Genomic DNA, 19,791 nt, shown 5'->3' on the forward strand with positions numbered 1-19,791 from the left:
TTAAGGAAGTGGCTTTAGAAATAGTGGATGCATTGCTGGTCATCTTCCAGGATTCTATAGACTCTGGAACAGTCCCTGCAGATTGGAGGGTAGCGAATATCACACCAATATTCAAAAAGGGGGATAGAGAGAAAACAGGGAATTATAACCAGGAAGCTTAACTTTCGTAGTGGGGAAAGTTCTGAAATCTATTATCAAGGACTTCATTTCAGAGCATTTTTAGGAAGCAGTGGCAGGATCAGATAGAGTCAGCATGGATTTCTGAAGGGAAAATCATGCTTGTCAAATCTGTAGGAATTCTTTGAAGATGTAACTAGTAGAACTGACAAAGGGGAGCTAGTCGATGTGGCATATTTGGAGTTTTGGAAAGCGTTTGACAAAGCCTCAAGAGATTATCGTGCCAGATTAAAGAACATGCATTTGGAGGAAGTGTATTGAGAACAATAGAAAACTAGTTGGCAGAGAGGAAACAAAGTAGGAATTAATGGGTCCTTTTCAAATTGGTAGGCAGTAACTAGTGGGGTGCCGCAGGGATCAGTGCTGGGACGCCAGCTATTCACAATATATATTAATGATTTGGATGAGGGAGCAAAATGTAACATGCTAAGTTTGTAAATGATACCATGTTGGGTGGGAGGGTGAACTGTGACGAGGATGCAGAGATCCTTCAGAATGATCTGGACAGGTTGGGTGAGTGGGCAAATCAGTGGCAGATGCAGTATAATTTGGATAAATGTGAGATTATTTACTTTGGAAGCAAAACCAAGAAGGCAGTTTACTACCTGAATGGCCGTAAATTGGGAGAGAGGAGTATGCAGCAGGACCTGGGTGTCCTTGTGCACCAGTCACTGAATGTAGGCATGCAGGCGCAGCAGGTGGTAAAGTAGGCAAATGGTATGTTGGCCTTCATTGCGAGAGGTTATAAGTACTGGAGCAGGGATGTGTTGTTTCAAATATACAGGGCCTTGGTGAGGCCATACCTAGAGTATTGTGTGCAGTTTTGGTCTCCTTTTCTGAGGAAGGATGTTTTTGCTCTTGAGGGAGTGCAACAGACATTCGCCAGACTATTCTGGGGATGGTGGAACTGATGAATGAGGAGAAATTGACTGGGTTGGAATTGATTTTGCTGGAGTTCAGACAAATGAGGGGGGATTTCAGAGAGACTGATAAAATTCTAACAGGACTAGACAGAGTAGAATCAGGGAAGATGTTCCCGATGGTGGGGGAGTCCAGAAGAAGGAGTCACAGTCTGAGGATTCAGGGTAGGCCATTTAGGATGGAGGTGAGGAGAAATTTCTTCAACCAAAGCGTGGTGAGCCTGTGGAACTCATTTCCAAAGGAAGTAGTTGATGCCAAAATATTCAAGAATGTATTCAAGAGGTGGCTAGATATAACACTTGGGGTGAATGGGATCAAAGGTTTTGGGGAAAAAACAGGATTAGGCTATTGAGTTGGACGATCAGCCATGATTCACGGAGGAGGACGTGAATAATTTGCCGGGTGTTAGCGATGGAAAGGTGGTAGGAATGGAGGGTCTTAATGACATTACTGTTACTAGAGAGGTGGTGCTCGACAGACTGGAGGGGCTGATTGTGGACAAGTCCCCAGGACCGGATGGAATGCATCCGAGGGTTCTGAAAGAAATGGCGGAGGTGATAGTGGATGCCTTGGTGGTTATTTTCCAGACGTCGCTGGATTCCGGGGAAGTGCCGGAAGATTGGAAAACGGCTAATGTTACGCCGTTGTTTAAGAAGGGTGCCAGGCAAAAGGCGGGGAATTATAGGCCGGTTAGTTTAACGTCTGTGGTAGGTAAAATGTTAGAATCCGTCATTAAGGAGGAAATTGCGAGGCATCTTGAAGGGAATTGCTTGATAGGGCGGACGCAACACGGTTTCATTAAAGGGAAGTCGTGTCTGACAAATTTACTGGAGCTCTATGAGGATGTGTCTAGGGCAGTGGATAGAGGAGAGCCGGTGGATGTGGTCTTTCTGGATTTTCAGAAGGCGTTTGACAAGGTACCTCACAAGAGGTTATTGCAGAAGGTCAGGGGACATGGAGTTGGGGGTAGGGTGTTAGCGTGGATAGAGGATTGGTTGTCAAATAGGAGGCAGAGAGTGGGGGTCAATGGGTGCTATTCGGATTGGCGGTTGGTGACTAGTGGGGTGCCCCAGGGGTCGGTGCTGGGGCCTCAGCTATTTACCATTTATATAGATGATCTGGAGGAGGGAACCGAGTGCAGGGTGTCGAAATTTGCTGATGACACCAAGATTGGGGGAAAGGCAAATTGTGCGGAGGGTGTGGAGAGTCTGCAGAAGGATCTAGATAGGCTGGGCGAATGGGCCAGGAAATGGCAAATGGAATTTAATGTTGGCAAGTGTGAGGTGGTCCACTTTGGTAGGAAGAATGGTAGGAAGGACTATTACTTACGGGGCGAAAAACTGCAGCAGGCGACGGTGCAGAGGGACCTCGGGGTCCTTGTGCATGAGTCGCAAAAACCCAGCTTGCAGGTGCAGCAGGTGGTCAGGAAGGCGAATGGGATGCTGGCCTTCATAGCGAGGGGGATTGAATATAAAAGTAGGGAGGTCTTGCTGCAGCTGTATAGGGCATTGGTGAGGCCGCAACTGGAGTACTGTGTGCAGTTTTGGGCGCCGCACCTGCGCAAGGATATTTTGGCCCTGGAGGGAGTGCAGAGGAGGTTTACTAGGCTGATACCGGAGTTGAGGGGATTGAGCTATGAGGAGAGGCTGAATAAACTAGGCTTGTACTCGTTAGAGTTTAGAAGAATGAGGGGAGATCTCATTGAGACGTATAAGATGATGAATGGGATGGATAGGATAGAGGTGGAGAGACTCTTCCCGCTCAAAAAAGACAGTAGGACTAGGGGGCACAGCCTCAAGATAAAGGGGAGGCGGTTTAGAACGGAGTTGAGGAGGAACTTCTTCACTCAAAGGGTGGTGAATCTCTGGAATTCTCTGCCCGTTGAAGTGGTGGAGGCTGCCTCGCTAAATATTTTTAAGAAGCGGGTTGATGGGTTCTTGATAAGAGAGGGGATTAAGGGTTATGGGGAGAGGGCGGGAAAGTGGAACTGAGCCACAACAGATCAGCCATGATCTTATTGAATGGCGGGGCAGGCTCGAAGGGCTAGATGGCCTACTCCTGCTCCTATTTCTTATGTTCTTATGTTCTTATTATAATGAATAGCGGAGTAGGCTCAAAAAGCCAAATGAGCTCTTCCCGCTCCTATCTTCTATGTTACTATGTAAAGTGTATTTCTCTGGCTGTTGTTACTGGAGATGACAAAGTCAGCAGCATCTTAATGGTTAACACTGCTACATCTCAATGCTAAGGACCTGGGTTCGATTCCCGGCTTGGGTCACTGTCTATGCGGAGTCTGCATAGGTTCTCTCCAGGTGCTCCAGTTTCCTCCCACGGTCCGAAAGACCATGGTTAGGTACATTAGCCATGCTGAATTCTACCTCACTGTACCCGAACAGGCACTGGAGTGTGGCGACTCCGGATTTTTCACAGTAACTTCATTGCAGTGTTAATGTAAGCCTACTCGTGACACTAATAAATAAAACAAAAGTAGAGATGTCATGGTGTTGAAAATATTCTATAATATGCTGCTTCCCAGTTTTCCTTATGCCAGCACTGGCTGGAATTCTCTGGCTATGCATGCCTGCTACCACTGCTAGTGAGAACAGAGAATTTGGTGCTTAGTCAAATCTTCGTTTGCAGCAGCAGGACGGGCAAATCCCAGCCACAGGCGAGGTCAGAGAATCTGGCCCATTATTTTTCAACATTGGATGAATAGAGAAACAGCTCCTGTCTGATGCTGGAGGTTTTTGCTGAACTATTTTTTGATATTTACCTTGTCCTGGAGCAAGATCAGACTGTACATGCATTGGCAAATCAATGTGCAGTGAATTTCAATGGTGGTCAAATGAGTGAAGCATTTAACCCCTTTTGTCCATTGCTTCTAACAATGTTGGAATTTGATTAGTTCAGCTATGTTGGGTACAACTAATTTTCAGAAGAGCTCACTAACAGATATCCTGGCAATGTAGGATAAAGATTCATTTTAGCTCCCTTTCTGATCCAGGAAAACTTGGACAATCGATAAGGATTTTCAGATTCTGCTTCGAAAAGATTGGAATTTGGACTTTTTAAGTCAAAGATAGTTGTTTGTTGAATTCTGTCCCACAATAGATAGTTACGATAAAAAGACAACAGTCATAAATATGTAAACAAATCATCATTTTTTTTCTGTTGGACTACTTTCCTAAACGGTACATTTTTGTTATGCATTATGATCTTTGGAACAATCTCAATGTTGTCAAAATTAAAAAGTAATTGTTTAGGCTTTTAGATTTTGATTTGAATTAACAGTATTTATTTATCTTTGAAAAGCACACTGTGCCAGTTTGGTACTTATAGACCAAGAAGCTAATAAAATAGTGCAATCTTTACAATAAAAGTGTTTATTCGGTCAGCTGTTTGTCTAATTGTTGTTTATTGATATGTGTACCATCAAGATTGTTTTTTAGGCTAATTTGTTACCTTTTATGAAATAAAATTATTGAAAATTGGAGGATAGCTAATGTCACTCCAATATTCAACATGGGAAGTAGACAGAAAACAGAATGATAGACCAGCAACGTTGGAAGTGGGGAAAATTCTCAAATGCATTATTAAGGATTTTATAGCAGAGCATTTAGAAAGCAATGGCTTTCTGTTGGAATTCTTTGAAGATGTAAATAGTAGAATTGACAAGGGGAACCTGTTGATTATATTTGGACTTTCAGAAAGCGTTTGGCAAAGTCCTGCACAAGAGCTTATCATGCAAGATTAAAGCACATGGGATTGGGGGAAGTGTATTGGAATGGATAAAAAAAACTGGCTGGCAGACAGGAAACAAACAGTAAGAATTAATGAGTGCTTTTTAAATTGCAGACAGTAACTAGTCGGGTGCCACAGGTTTCGATGCTGGGATCTCAGCTAATCACTATATATGTTAATTATTTGGATGAGGGAGCAAAATGTAACATGCAAAGTTTGCAGATGAAACCAAGTTGGGTGGGAGGCTGAACTGTGACGAGGATGCAAAGATCCTTCAGAATGATCTGGACAGGGTGGATGACTGGGCAAATCAATGGCAAATGCAATATAATTTGGATAAATGTGAAGTTATTCACTTTGAAAGCAAAAACAAGGCAGATTACTACCTGAATGGCTGTAAACTGGGAGAGGAGAATATGCAGCAGGACCTGGGTGTCCTTGTATACCAGTCACTGAAGGTAAGCATGCAGGTGCGGCAGGCAGTAAAGAAAGCAAATGGCATGTTGGCCTTTTTTTGTGAGAGGTTTCGAGTACTGGAGCAGTGATATGTTGTTGCAATTATACAGGGCCTTGGTGAGGTCACACCTAGAGTATTGTGTGCAGTTTTGGTCTCCTTTTCTGAGGAAGGATGTCCATGCTCTTGAGGGAGTGCAGTGAAGGTTTACCAGGCTGATTCTGGGATCATGGAACTGATGTACAAGGAGAAATTGATGATATTAGGATTGTTTTCACTGGAGTTCAGATGAATGAGGGGGAATCTCATGGAGACCTATAAAATTCTAACAGGACTAGACAGGGTAAATTCAACAAAGATATTCCTCATGGTGAGAGAGTCCAGAACAAGGGGTCACAGTCTGAGGATTAAGAGTAGGATTAGGACAGTAGTGAGGAGATAATTCTTCATCCAAAGAGTGGTGTTCTTGTGGAATTCATTACCACAGGAAGTAGTTGATGCCAAAACATTGAATATAGCACTTGGGCGAATGGGATCAAAGGTTATGGGGAGAAAGCAGGATTAGGCTATTGAGTTGGATGATCAGCCATGATCGTAATAAATGGCGGAGCAGGCTTGAAGGGCCAAATGGCCTCCTCCTGCTCTTATCTTCTGTGTTTCTATGTAATAAAAACTGGAAAATGTTTATGTCTTGACATTGGGACCAAATGTGCAAAAATAGGAAAAGGAAACATTTGTTAATGAAATTTTCAATTGTTTGGTAAGAAGATGCTTTTATGGGTGTTGGGAATGTGACATCTCTATAAAACATTGGGGGAAAGCATTTGGTAAAGTCTGTTTTCAGATGTGGGGATTGCAATGTGCACTTAGTCCATGCCTGGTTGAGGCAAACTTGACAGAAATCTCAGCATCCAATTCTATTGTAGTATTTTAGCCCAATGCAAAATATGCTGCTGACTGACTGCATGTGCTTAACTAGCAAAACAAAGCACCTGTGATGGCGGTTTCAGGCTAAGCAACTGCTGGAATCATGTGACCAAGGTTTTATTCGAAGGAAGAAAACCTCAAATTGAGCAACCAGCCAGAAAGAGATTCTCTGATGTGAATCTGGAGATAAAAACAATGGAGGAGGAAAGGAGGAGAGAGCTTATGTTTTCACAGGGGCCTGGAGGATCGCAAGACAAACCCTCCCAAAGAAATGGGAGCAGCTGGCCACAGAGGTCAATTTCGAGTCTGGCCCCTAGGATCTTGCTGTGTGGTTAAGGTCAGTGAATGCATCTTCAAATGCCATCCCTTATCTACCACACCACCAACACGTCCCCATCTGGATCAGGCCATTTTTGGAGCAGGGAGAGGAGTTGGCAGATATGGACTTTTTCTGTATTTCCTGCTCTATTTGTGCTGCACCAGTGGTGCCAGAAGGACCATGCATTATCAGCCCCATCAATACCCAACAACTCTGTGCTCATGCATAACATTCAGATGCTGTGCCTCATCTCTCACGCTTTATAATGTTGTCCATTTCACACACACACCTTCTTTCAGCTTCTCCATATCTCCAGCTACTCAGCTGTGATAAGACGAGTAACCCAAAGACATACTCTTCCCTCTTCCTTGCAGAACAGAATCACGCAGAACCACAGCGAGCAACAGAGAGTCAATCTTTTGGATGAAACCGTGCTCAGCATTACTGTAAATGAGGCTGTTGGATCCCATATCACAGAAAACATTCTCAATTCCCATTTTACTTTCATCCTGCTATCTGGCAAGAAGAGCAAGCTGCAGAAGGTGTAGCCTTGGTCCTCTTGGTTTCTACCCTTTCTTCATCTACCCCCACTCCACCTTCTGCATTTTTGCTTTCAGATACCCAAGGCTTACCACCTGAGCAGTCAGTGCAGCCTCACCATGAAGGGAACTGCAACAGCAAAAATCTGACAAAGAAATACAGTCACTTGTTTTGAAAATGCAGCCAACAGCTCAGACCCTGGCACTGGGCAAGTGGTAGAGCGTTGTATAGAATTGAGATAGTGAGTCACTGAGTGCAAGTGGACTGCAGCCTAGCAAAGGGAACATGTAGTGTTTGTTCCAGCTCAGCAGAGGGCGAGATCACAGACAAGCTCTGCTGTAGAGGACTGACGCAAGAACATCTGTAGGATGGCACACGGGAGAACCTGGTGGGCTTGCGCACACACACATACTGTCTGCAGAAACCATGATTTGCCTTGTTTTTCCTGCCCAGACAATGTTGGGTTCTTCCATAATAAAACTTTACAGTCTTTCACAACAAATTTATGTAATTTTCTGAAAGGAAATGAGAAACTTATTTTCATCCTGACAAATTGTGCTTCAATTTTATAAATATATATCACAGATGAATATTCAGCTGTCAGCGCTGAGTTAACAAATTTCATTGCTACAGGATTTTACAGAGGTAACAACATGTCTATTAAACTTTCATTGAAAAATTACAGCACAATCCAATAAAAGCTTTCTTTTAATTAATTCATGGGACATGGGCGACACCGGCTGGCCAGCATTTATTACCCATCCCTAGTTGCCCTTGAGAAGGTGGTGGTGAGCTGCCTCCTTGAATTGCTGTAGTCCATATTCTGCGGGTTGACCCACAATACTGTTAGGGAGGGATTCCAGGATTTTGATCCAGTACTGCAAAGGAATGGCAATATATTTCCAAGTCAGGATGGTAAGTGGCTTGAAGGGGAACTCCCATTTATCCGCTGCCCTTGTCCTTGTAGATGGAAGTGGCTGTGGGTTTGGAAGGTGCTGTCTAAGGGTCTTTGGTGAATTGCCGCAGCGCACTTGTAGGTAGTAAGCATTACTGCGACTGAACGTCGGTGCTGGAGGGATTGAACGTTAGTAGATGTGATGCCAATCAAGCAAGCTGTTTTTTCCTGGATTATGAGGATTGGTTGTCAAATAGGAGGCAGAGAGTTGGGGTTAATGGGTGCTATTCGGATTGGCGGTTGGTGACTAGTGGAGTGCCCCAGGGGTCGGTGCTGGGGCCTCAGCTATTTACCATTTATATAGATGATCTGGAGGAGGGAACCGAGTGTATGGTGTCGAAATTTGCTGATGACACCAAGATTGGTGGAACGGCAAATTGCGCAGAGGGTGTGGAGAGTCTGCAGAAGGATCTAGATAGGCTGGGTGAATGGGCCAGGAACTGGCAAATGGAATTTAATGTTGGCAAGTGCGAGGTGGTCCACTTTGGTAGGAATAATGGTAGGAAGGACTATTACTTATGTGGCGAAAAACTGCAGCAGGCGATGGTGCAGAGGAACCTCGGGGTCCTTGTGCATTAGTCGCAAAAACCCAGCCTGCAGGTGCAGCGGGTGGCCAGGAAGGCTAATGGGATGCTGGCCTTCATAGCGAGGGGGATTGAATATAAAAGTAGGGAGGTCTTGCTGCAGCTGTATAGGGCATTGGTGAGGCTGCAGCTGGAGTACTGTGTGCAGTTTTGGTCGCCGCACTTGCGCAAGGATATTTTGGCCTTGGAGGGAGTGCAGAGGAGGTTTACTAGGCTGATACCGGAGTTGAGGGGGTTGAGCTATGAGGAGAGGCTGAATAAACTAGGCTTGTACTCGTTAGAGTTTAGAAGAATGAGGGGAGATCTCATTGAGACATATAAGATGATGAATGGGATGGATAGGATAGAGGTGGAGAGACTCTTCCCGCTCAGAAAGGACAGTAGGACTAGGGGGCACAGCCTCAAGATAAAGGGGGGGCGGTTTAGAACGGAGTTGAGGAGGAACTTCTTCACTCAAAGGGTGGTGAATCTCTGGAATTCTCTGCCCGTTGAAGTGGTGGAGGCTGCCTCGCTAAATATTTTTAAGACGCGGGTTGATAGGTTTTTGATAAGCGAGGGGATTAAGGGTTATGGGGAGAGAGCGGGAATGTGGAACTGAGCCACGACAGATCAGCCATGATCTTATTGAATGGCGGGGCAGGCTCGAAGGGCTAGATGGCCTACTCCTGCTCCTATTTCTTATGTTCTTATGTTCTTGAAAGTTGTTGGAGCTGCACCCATCAGGCAAGTAGGGACTATTCCATTACACTCCTGACCTGTGCCTTTTAGATGGTGGATAGGCTCTGGGGAGTCAGGAGTGAATTACTCCCGCAGTATTCCTAGCCTCTGGCCTGCTCTTGTAGCCACTGTTTATATGGTGAGTCCAGTTCAGTTTCTGGTCAATGGTAACCCCAAAGATGTTGACAGTGGGGGATTCAGTGATGGTTACAGCAGTGATTAGAGTGTCTCTTATTGGTGATAGTCATTGCCTGGCATTTATGTGGTGTGAATGTTACTGGCCACTTGTCAGCCGAAGCCTGAATATTGTCCAGATCTTGTTGCATTTGAACATGAACTGCTTCAGTACCTGAGGAGTCGCAAATGGTGCTGAACGTTGTGTGATCATCGGTGAACATCCCCAATTCTGACCTTATGATGAAGGGAAGGTCATTGAAGAAACAGCTGAAGATGGTTGGGCCTAGGGACACGACCTTGAGGGACTCCTGCAGAGATGTCCTGGAGCTGAGATGACTGACCCTCCACATCTTCCTATGTACCAGGTATGACTCCAACCAGCAGAGAGTTTGCCCCCGGTACCCATTGATTCCAGTTTTGCTAGGGCTCCTTGATGCCACACTTGGTCGAATGCGGCCTTGATGTCAATGGCTGCCATTCTCACCTCACCTCTAGAATTTAGCTCTTTTGTCCATGTTTGAACCAAGGCTGTAATGAGGTCAGGAGCTGAGTGACCCTGGCAAAACTCAAACTGAGCTTCACTGAGCAGGTTATTGCTGAGTAGGTGTTGCTTGTTAGCACTGTTGATGACCCCTTCCATCATTTTACTGATGATCAAGAGTAGACTGGGTGGTAGTTTGCCGGGTTGGATTTGTCCTGCTTTTTGTGTACAGGACATACCTGGGCAATTTTCCAGATTTTTGGGTAGATACCAGTGTTGTAAGTGTACTGGAAGAGCTTGGCTAGGGAAGCGGCAAGTTCTGGAACACAAGGATGAGGTCAAGTATGTTATTTCCTCTTATTGGTTCCTTCACCACCTGCTGCAGATCGAGTCTAGCAGTTATATCCTTTAGAACCTGACCAGCTCGACCAGTATGGTGGTAGACATTGCAATCTCCCATCCAGAGTACACTTTGTGCCCTTGCCACCCTCAGTTCTTTCTCCAAGTGTTGTTCAATGTGGACGAATACTGATTCATCAGCTGCAGGAGGACGGTATGTGGTAACCAGTAAGATGTTTCCTTGCCCATGTTTAACTTGAAGACATGAGACATCGTAGGATCCAAAGTTAATGTTAAGGACTCCCAGGGCAACTCCCTCCTGACTGTACACCACTGTGCTGCCACCTCTGCTGGATCTGTCATGTTTGTGGGACAGGACATACCCAGGGATGGTAATGGTGGTGTCTGGGATGTTATCTGTAAGATATGATTTTGTGAGACAACTATATCAGGCTACTGCCTGATTAGTCTGTGACACAGCTCTCCCAATTTTGGCACAAGTCCCCAGACGTTAAAAAGAAGGACTTTGCAGGGCCGACAAGGCTGTTTGTTTTTTGTTTGCCATTGTCTTCTCTGGTGACTAGGTCGATACCAGGTGATTCATCTGGTTTCTTTTCTTTGAGAGTTTGTAGCGATTGTTACAGCTGAGTGGCTTGCTCAGCCATTTCAGAGGGCAGTTAAGCACATTGGGCAGTAAACCACATTGGTGTGGCTCTGGAGTCACATGTAGGCCGGGTGAAATAAGGACAGATTTCCTTCCTTAAAAGACATTCATGAACCGGATGAGTTTTTCTGACAATTGACAGTGGGTTCATGATTACCAGTAGACTCCTATTTTCAGATATTTTTTATTGAATTCAAATTCTACCATCTGCTTCACATGTAATAAATGGGTGAATCTTTTATAGCGCAACTTGTAAACTTCCATTTCAATATTACTAGGGGGGCAAAGAAGTAACCATTCACTTTTAGGCTGATATCCTGCCTAAGCATATAATACTTCACTTTTGAGCTCATGATTCAAGAAGCATGTTTTGTTGTTTGAAATTAAAGAGCTTTTCACCAGCTAAATTTCCAGATTTTACCAGTTAGAGAGATTGGGGATAACATTGGTCTCCTGTGCTAGTGTAAGATCAGCTGCCAATTCACCATCAGCCATTTCACACTATTGCAGAAGTCAAAATTTTTGGGTCAAAAATCTCCAGGATAGTGATTCTGGCCTTAGCAGGTTTTTCAAGGTTAACAGAGATTCCCTTATTACTGCTCACTTGGGACACATCTTGCATAGCTGTAATGCTGGGAGGCTGGAAAGCCCAGCCCAGAAGTGCAGGTGGGGGTTGATAGGGATGGGGTCCTATCTCCAGAAAGATTGGAGCTGTCCAGTGCACCCATTTGTAAGGACTGCTTAAAATTTCTATGGCAAATAATGGGCCCTCCTCTTTGAGTGTTTATCCATACGAAGCTGGGCCTCGTAGCAGCTCAAATGAAGGGTCATCCAGACTGGAAATGTGAGCCCTATTCTCTCTCCGCAGATGCTGTCAGAGCTGCTGAGATTTTCCAACATTTTCTGTTTCAGATTTCAGTATCCACAGTAATTTGTTTTTACCCTATATGTAGTGTTCAGTGGCCCAGTGCTCTACAAGGCTTATGAGAGTTCAAGAGCTTGTGAATTCCTCATGTTGGAAATCCTGGTTCCCATCTGGATCAGGCCATTTTTGGAGCAGGTGGAGGAGCTGGCCCATATGGACTATATTTGTACTTCCTGCTCTTTTTGTGATACGTCAATGGTAGGCATTTGCCAGAAGGACTATGCATTTATCAGTCTTTGCTTCCTAATGAAGTAAACTAGCTCAAGTTGGAGGTAGGCCTTACCAGAAATAAAAGTCACAAGAGGAGGAGTTGGGAAGCTCAATTCTGCTACCTCCACAGGAAGATAATGGAGTGTTCATAACAATAGAACACAAAAAGACAAAGACTGGTTCATGATAAAAGGAATGATTTGTAGTTAGTTATTTTGTGCAAATTTGTCACGTGCCTAAGTGTGCTGTTTCACAAGAAATGTAATTGCACAGCTTATGCAGTGCTTGTGTGGAATCTAAAATGGAATGATTACCAGATCAGTAACTGCAAAATGGCATTTTAAATTGGATCCCACATTATTGTAATACAGTACTAGTATGTAGTTGGGCCACAAAGGAAAAATTGGCCACGAAGGTGCTTTTCAGTCATACTAAGGTCTCCTGCTGAGCTGTATCCGGCACTGGGTGCAGTGCTATTGTTCTTGGTGGTAATATTATAGGATTGCTGTTCAACTGAGCGTAACATGAGCGATGCCTGTGACAAAGTTTGAGAAACTATTTATGCGATTGCCCTGTTTGTGTTTGCTTCAAGCAGCTGGAAGCAACCCAAGTGAAAACTATTAGAGCAGTAGGTGATTCATGCTGGAGTATCAACCCAATGCCTTAAGAACATCATCACAGCAATATGTCATGATTCTGAGCTGAAAGGAACAGTAAATTATGACTTGCTATAGATTTTGAGGATGATGAAAAGAATTGTTCAATACAAATTTAATCAATAGAACAGTGCATGCTTGGCCTCTCTACCACCACTCTTTGCCTCATGATTGTTTTGTCCATCTAATGTTCTGACACAACTTTTTTGGAGTTTAATGTTAATGAAAACCAGATGCTGCCCCCATCAGAAAATTGACTCCTTAGTTTTTGATCCAATCATCCATTTGGAATATTCTTTCATACTTAATCCTAACTTGTCTTAATGTTCACCCTCACATCCACTCCATCACAAAGGCTGTCTTCTTACACTGTACTGGCCAGGACACAGGGAATAACTCCTCTGGTCTTCTTAAAAAGTAGTTACGTGGGATCTTTCACATCCAGTTAAGCGGTGGCCTCAGTTTAATGTCTCATCTGAAAGATGTCACCTTCAGTAGAGTAGCATTCCCTCAGCGTTGCATTAGAGTGTCAGCCTTGATCTTTGTGCTCAAGTGTAGAGACTCTGAAGCGGTTCTCAATGAAAGGGTATGGAGCTGGGGCATTAACCTTGAAACATTAACCTCTTCCACAAATGCTGCCTGAACTAATAGGTTTTTCCAGTATTTTCTGCTTTTACTAATAATCAAATGATGTGTGGAACATGACAAGCTATGGGATGATGCCAAGGAAAGCAACAAGATATTAGACATGGATGAAAAGGATAAATTAGAGTTTGGGTTGATTGCAGAGGAGGGTGGAATAAAATGAAGCTTTATAGAATTTCTTCTGAACAGATTAGTTTGGCGAAGTGGAGTTCATCAATATCTTTCATATTAGGATAAAGATTTAGATGTATTTTTGTACAATGTATAAAAAGGTTTTTACAACACTTTTCATGTTATATCTTGTAGAATAGAATCACAGAACAGCTACAGCATCGAAGGAAGCTGGCATGACTGCTAAAGGCATGTCATATTATGAACTTTCAGTCATAATTACACACAAGCTGTTAAATTGGCTGCTTCACATTAACTGATTTTTGGCATTTGGTCTGCAGACAGTATCACATGTCCAGTGAATGCATCATTAAATTGGTGAGAGTACCTCACAGTGAGTTGTGTAATTCACATGTTTCATTGTGCAAGGATAGGCTAACAGCTAAACACTATGGAGTTTCCAGAGTGCCTGTTTCCACGTAAAAGATTGAGCAAGAGGAAGAATCAAAACTCAATGGCCAGAATCCACTATCCATTCTGTCATTATGGCCTCTCCCATCCAAATTAGGCCTAAGAAGTGTTTACCCAGTAGTCAAGTGATCAAAGTTGGTTTCAACCATTGCATCCTGATCACCCCAGGACCAACCAGATCCATCAGCACCACCAGTCGCCAGCCAGTATGAGAATCAGACAGAAAATAGCTATGAATCATCAAGCAGCCAAGTACTTAGCATGTTCCAATTTCAAAGTTCACCTGAGAACCAACTGGCTGTGAACAGTTCACTTTACAAGACCATCAAATCCATTCTAGAAACCACATGCCTGCCACATGGGAGCCTAGAAATCACAAACCAGAGACTGAATTAACTACAATCTATAAAAATGCACATCTTAATGTGTATCCAATATTTGTATGTGTCCATGTGAGAGAGAGAGAAACAGAGTGTGTGACGTTGCATTCATTTAGGTTAAGTGTATGAGAATAAAAAAGTATTTATTTTAAACTCACAAATGTTTTCTGATGAAGTATTTAATTGGACTACACACTCCAAGTGTAGGAAAAGACGTATCTCTTCCCATACAAAACTTGGAAAATTATTGGAAGTACGAGTGCAGCTATATTCTGTCCGTGATAGCGGCCATTTGACCATGTCCATTCCGAAACTCTGTAGGAACAATTCAGCTAGTCACACTTCTGTCATTTCCCTGTAACCCTGCAGTTTTTGTTCCAGGTGCTTATCCAAATCCCTTTTAAAGTCTCTATTTCCCTTTACACTGTCCTCAACCACCAAAGTCATACAGGGTCCGCCCCTGGCACTTCACCGTTTTGCGCTTGGCGTGTTCAGTGTATGTCACCGAGTCCCTGATCACATTCTTTGAACCTGCTTTCACCACCGTTTCGGGCAGTGCATCCCAGATTGAAACCACTTGTGTCGTCTTTCGTTCTTTTACCAATCACTTTAATTCTGTGTCCTCTGGTTCTCAACCATTTTGCCAATGGGTACTGCAACCTAACCTCAGGGTACATGATTCTGAGGAGAGTGTTCAAAGTGTCCCATTCCAAAGTACTACATTCCATTACATTTATAGTAACATTCACAAAAACACAATCACCAAAGATATACTATTAACCCAGAAATTGGGAGATTTCAACTATGCATGTCAATACATTCCATTCACATTATTCAATCAGAAAATCATCCAAATCAGCTCACTCATGAAAACACACCTATTTTAACAAAACTACCACACAAAATATGAATCACGTAAAAAAAGCAGAATAACCTTGATGTTTATTGCCAGCGGCTTGTTTTTAAATGTGTCTTTTTTGATGAGATTGCCTTTTTTATGTTAGTTGGCTTCACAATTATAAATTCGTAAAAGATGGGAGAGAAAAATATATACACCAGTGTTGAAAGTATTAAGAGATTCGGTAATGACGGGGCTAGAGCCGCACGCTCGAAGTTCAGTTCCTCTATGTTCACTGTTCCTTGTTTGGAACAATAGAGGCGTTTTCAGGCACTCACCCTACCCTTGTTCAGAATTGTAGGGGTGGAGTTTCAATATGGAAATAATCCACGTTGCCTGGCAAGGAAGGAGGTTTATTACTCTTCTCTGCTTTATGTCGTGTCCGGTTGATCAATAACTAGCAGGAATTATGCTTTGTACACTATGGATCCATTGCCTACTTCTCAGAGCGTAGTTTTGACGGGCTACCACTTAAACGATGATTCCGCGGACGGTGTTGCAACCAGCGCCAAGGAGGAAGCAGAACTCTCTTCGCCAGGGTAGGAATTTTACTCTTCCAATTACGTTATCTGTTAATGGTTTCAAAGAATCTCAGCACTTTGAAACATACCTGTGCGTTATCATACTTCAAACGTCAGTAAAGTGCAAAGGTTTCGGCTGCTGCGCTTAATTACTGCTGATCAATAATGCAAAGCTTTTTAATAAGCTTTCTAGCATTTCAGCATCTGTCCATAAATTGTGGAATTGCACGTCGCTACAAACCTGAACATAGTTCGGATTTTAGTCCCTGTGACACGTAGAGCGCGTCCCTATTAAACAGGTACGTACTTGTCCTATGGGCTAGATTGCTGAATTACACGGTAAAGTCTTTGAAAGTGAACTAGAACTGTCCCAGATCATAGTTGGAATTTTCTGTTGCAGGAAATCTCGTTTAGAAATTAAGAATTTTGTTCATAAAGCAGAAATGTCTTGTATTTATTCATCTAAAAAAAGGCAATTGCAAGCAGATTATGTATTGCATTCGAATCATAAATCATATCGCGTTATATATTGCATACTGTGATTTTTGCTGTCGCTGCAATCAGGTCATCGCAGATCGCACTACTTCAAATCTCAGTCGGCTTTATTTTGATGTGCCTCACCTGAACACTTCAGCCTTTTGTTTGTTGACAGTTTTGGGGCTCATTCAGAAACAAAAAAAGGAATGCTCTGAGTTTACAACACTCCTGCTGCTTTAGCATTTCTTTCTTGTACTATGCCACTGAATTATGGGCAGGCGATGGTTTAGTGGTATGGCTGGACTATTAATCCCGAAACTCAGCTACTGTTCTGGGGACCTGGGTTCAAATCCTGCCATGGCAGAGAGTGGAATTTGAATTCAATAAAATTCTCCCGGCCTGCTGCCTGCAAAAGCAGGCTGAGAGAATTACTGCCCCTCCCCCGATAATCCAGCTGCTGGGAGAGGATTGCCAGCTTCCCCCCCTCCCCCTCACCCCCCAGACAGCTGGGTTTTACAATAACTCCCCATTTTACGGGGAGTTGGCAGCCTGACCCTGCTGGAGTGAAGGGGGACAGTTGATACCCTCCAGCGGGTTGGTGGTAAGGGGCGGTGCCCCCTGGACCTTGTCAGTGGGCCAGGCTGTCACTGCTAGGCTGTCAATGTCCAATGAGCAAAAGTGGCAATACCCAGGAAGCATGTTGACACTGCCCACTGGGCATTGGGCAGTACCAAGGGAGTGGGGCCTAAAGGAGGCAGGGCCTCAGGGGCGATCAGGGGACTCCCGCTGTACTCTGCACAGGGATCGCAAGCAGAGGGAGGGAGGCCAGTGATGGGGCTGAGCATCGGGGTTGGGGGGGGCGGAGTCAGGATTGCGGAGGGTGGTCGGGGCTGCCATTGTAGGGAGAGGGGATTGGGAGATCAGGACTGCTGGCAGGGAGATAGAGGTAGGGCGTGGGAGGCAAGCGGGGTGCTGGGGGTTGAAGCTGGCCTGGATATTTTTGTGAGGCCAATGATCAGGTCGTGGGGGAATCAGAGGGACAGTGATGAGGGGTTGTGGGGTTGGCCAGCAATTGGGAGGCCAGCAGTGCAAGGTTACTGCACATGTGCCGATCTCGGCGCTGATGGGTTGGCATAGTGGCCACTCAGTGTTATGCTGCCAGCTTCTCTAGTGGGACCAGGCCCTGCCCACTAAATTTTTGCAAGATTTGCACTAGTGCACTTGCAGTGCACAGAGTGTAGGAGATTCATTTTGAAAATCCTGCTGAAAAACCAACAGGATTTACTCCAGTTTCTACACGATTTCGACACTTAGAATTTTTTTAGGAGAGTTGCCTCGCTGGAATTAAGAATCTACTGATGACCGTGAAACTATGTCAATTGTCAAAAAGGTCCCACTGGTTCACCATTTGGGAAAGAAATCTGCCATTCTTACTGGTCTGACCTACATGTGACTCCACAGACACAGCAATGTGGTTGACCTAGAACTGTCCTCCAAGGGCAACTATGGATTGTCCAATAGCGATGCCCATGTCCCAAGAATGAATAAAAACAAAATTCTTAGAAACTTCCAGTAAAATCTTCATAATCATTTGCACTGCATGAGACAAATGCATGCATTATTGGTTCTGCCTCCTGGACCTTCATACTTATTACAAAATATCTTGGCCTTGGTGACACTGTTGCCACTTTACAAGAGCAGGATGCTCCTCACTTCTCCACAGCATTATTGAACACTCATCTGTCAAACTCACTGGGGCCTGAGGTCCAATCTTGCTCAGGGATTGTAGGCTGATGTCAACCAATTCCTCTGCCCTTCAATGCATTGATAATTCACAATCAAATTATACATCTTTTTTCATATACTTATTTGACATCCAGGTCCTTCAATTTTTAATTGAAAGAGCAGGACAAGTGCATTCGTTATCATTATGAGGTGGTAAAGGAAAGAAAACAATTGGTTTGAAGATGCATTGATTGCACAGTGGAGCAGCTGGGCGGGTTGGGGAGGTGGGGAGCAGGGTGGCGGGGGGCCAGGAGAATTTGTTCTTCCCTTGGCAAGGTGGCAAGGCCTTTTAATGCCATCTCTGGATGGAGAAGTAGCAAGACATGTCAAAAATACAAGGTGTGACATTGGTGGTAATGTTTTGGAGCATGTTCTTCACTGCCTATGCCAGATAATTAGTGCATCCAGAAGGAAGGTACAACGCCAATGTACAATCTCAAGCACCCCTCTCACTGTGGGGGTGTAATAGCAATCAATTTGGATTCGCCCTTCTGAGATTACTGCAAAGACTTGTGTGAGAAGTATGTGGACCCTTGGTGTTCTCCGACTTCCAGAGCTGTTATCAGCCTAGTGGGAATTTTTTGGATGAGGTTGAACATCTGTGCACATTATGTCTGCATTCCAGCCTCCAGTCACGTTTTAAATTGGAAACATTTATATATTGTGAGCAGTGCGAACAAGATATCCAGTTTGGGTAAGATTCCACTGTGGTGGATTGCTGCAATTTAAAAAAAATGTAGAACCCAAGGTCAGTTTCATGAAAGCTGTGATCGAATACCTTTGGGAAACACTTTCTTCAAAGTTAAATCTCACCCATGGGTCATGGCAATACTGAACATACAGGGACTGCTAAATGGGGAAATTCTATAAATATGACATGTTTCTCTCATTTATTTTTCATCATAGTAAACATTGCTCTCCCCGACTTCCAGTTAAAGTGGAAAAAAGTGATAGGGATTTGACTTAAGTGAGTCTTGTCTCAAATTCACTAAATTTATATTGGGTCAGAATTTTCCGTAGAAGTATTCCACTAATAGAGTTCACTATTATGTATGCAGAAATGGTACGGCAACTTCAGTTGATTGGCAGATGGGCAGCTATACTTGGAAATCCCAAAGTTGCTGACTTTGATCTGCCACTCTCTGTAAAGTGGCATCTCTTTCTCGGCCTCATCACTGAATTAAATGACATGAGGTTGCTGCATTACAAACTCAACTAACATCAGAAAGTTAAATCTCATCATTTTAAGGCTAAGACCATTTTAACGATGTGCTAGGTGCTAATTACTGCCAGTCAATCTACATTTCAAACTACTCCAATACCTGTGGAGCACATTGGAACATCAGGTTGTGGAAGGAGGTGAAAATGCTTTCTTACCAACACAAAAGCAGAATACTTTAAATGTCAGAAATCCAAAAGCAAAATGCTCAAAATGTGCAGCAGGTCCAGAAGCACCTGTGGAGAGAGAAAGTGGAACATCACAGATTGATAATCTTTCTTTATGAATAGGCTTGCAGTTGGATTGTCCCAATCCAATTGACCATAAAAGCCAAATCAGGACAAAGTGCTGATGAAATGTCTTCTATTTGCTAAAGACATCAATGACTGAGTCAAACACATATGATTAATGAATGTTACCTTTTTATGTGATACCAATGATAGTGCAATGAGCACCATCCCAAGGATTATCTAAATGGAAATTTGATATCAATTGAA

At 43.7% G+C, this 19,791-nt stretch overlaps 1 protein-coding gene across 3 annotated transcripts in view; it reads left to right on the forward strand.

The window, feature by feature from the left end:
- The window catches only part of arhgap18 (Rho GTPase activating protein 18), a 111,559-nt gene that overhangs the window by 24,295 nt on the left and 67,473 nt on the right, over positions 1-19,791 (forward strand). Inside the window, exon 1 of one of the 3 annotated variants that reach the window (XM_080192470.1) lies at positions 15,658-15,831. The exons of the other annotated variants lie outside the window; for them this stretch is intronic. Coding sequence (XP_080048596.1) covers positions 15,716-15,831 — 116 coding nt within the window. The 5' untranslated portion in view covers positions 15,658-15,715. Of the gene's footprint in view, positions 1-15,657; positions 15,832-19,791 lie in introns of those variants that run through there. 3 annotated transcript variants of the gene reach the window in all.

Source organism: Carcharhinus amblyrhynchos, chromosome 7 (genome assembly GCF_965287045.1).
Source record: "Carcharhinus amblyrhynchos chromosome 7, sCarAmb.v2.hapA, whole genome shotgun sequence".
In the NCBI taxonomy this organism is placed as follows: Eukaryota; Metazoa; Chordata; class Chondrichthyes; order Carcharhiniformes; family Carcharhinidae; genus Carcharhinus; species Carcharhinus amblyrhynchos.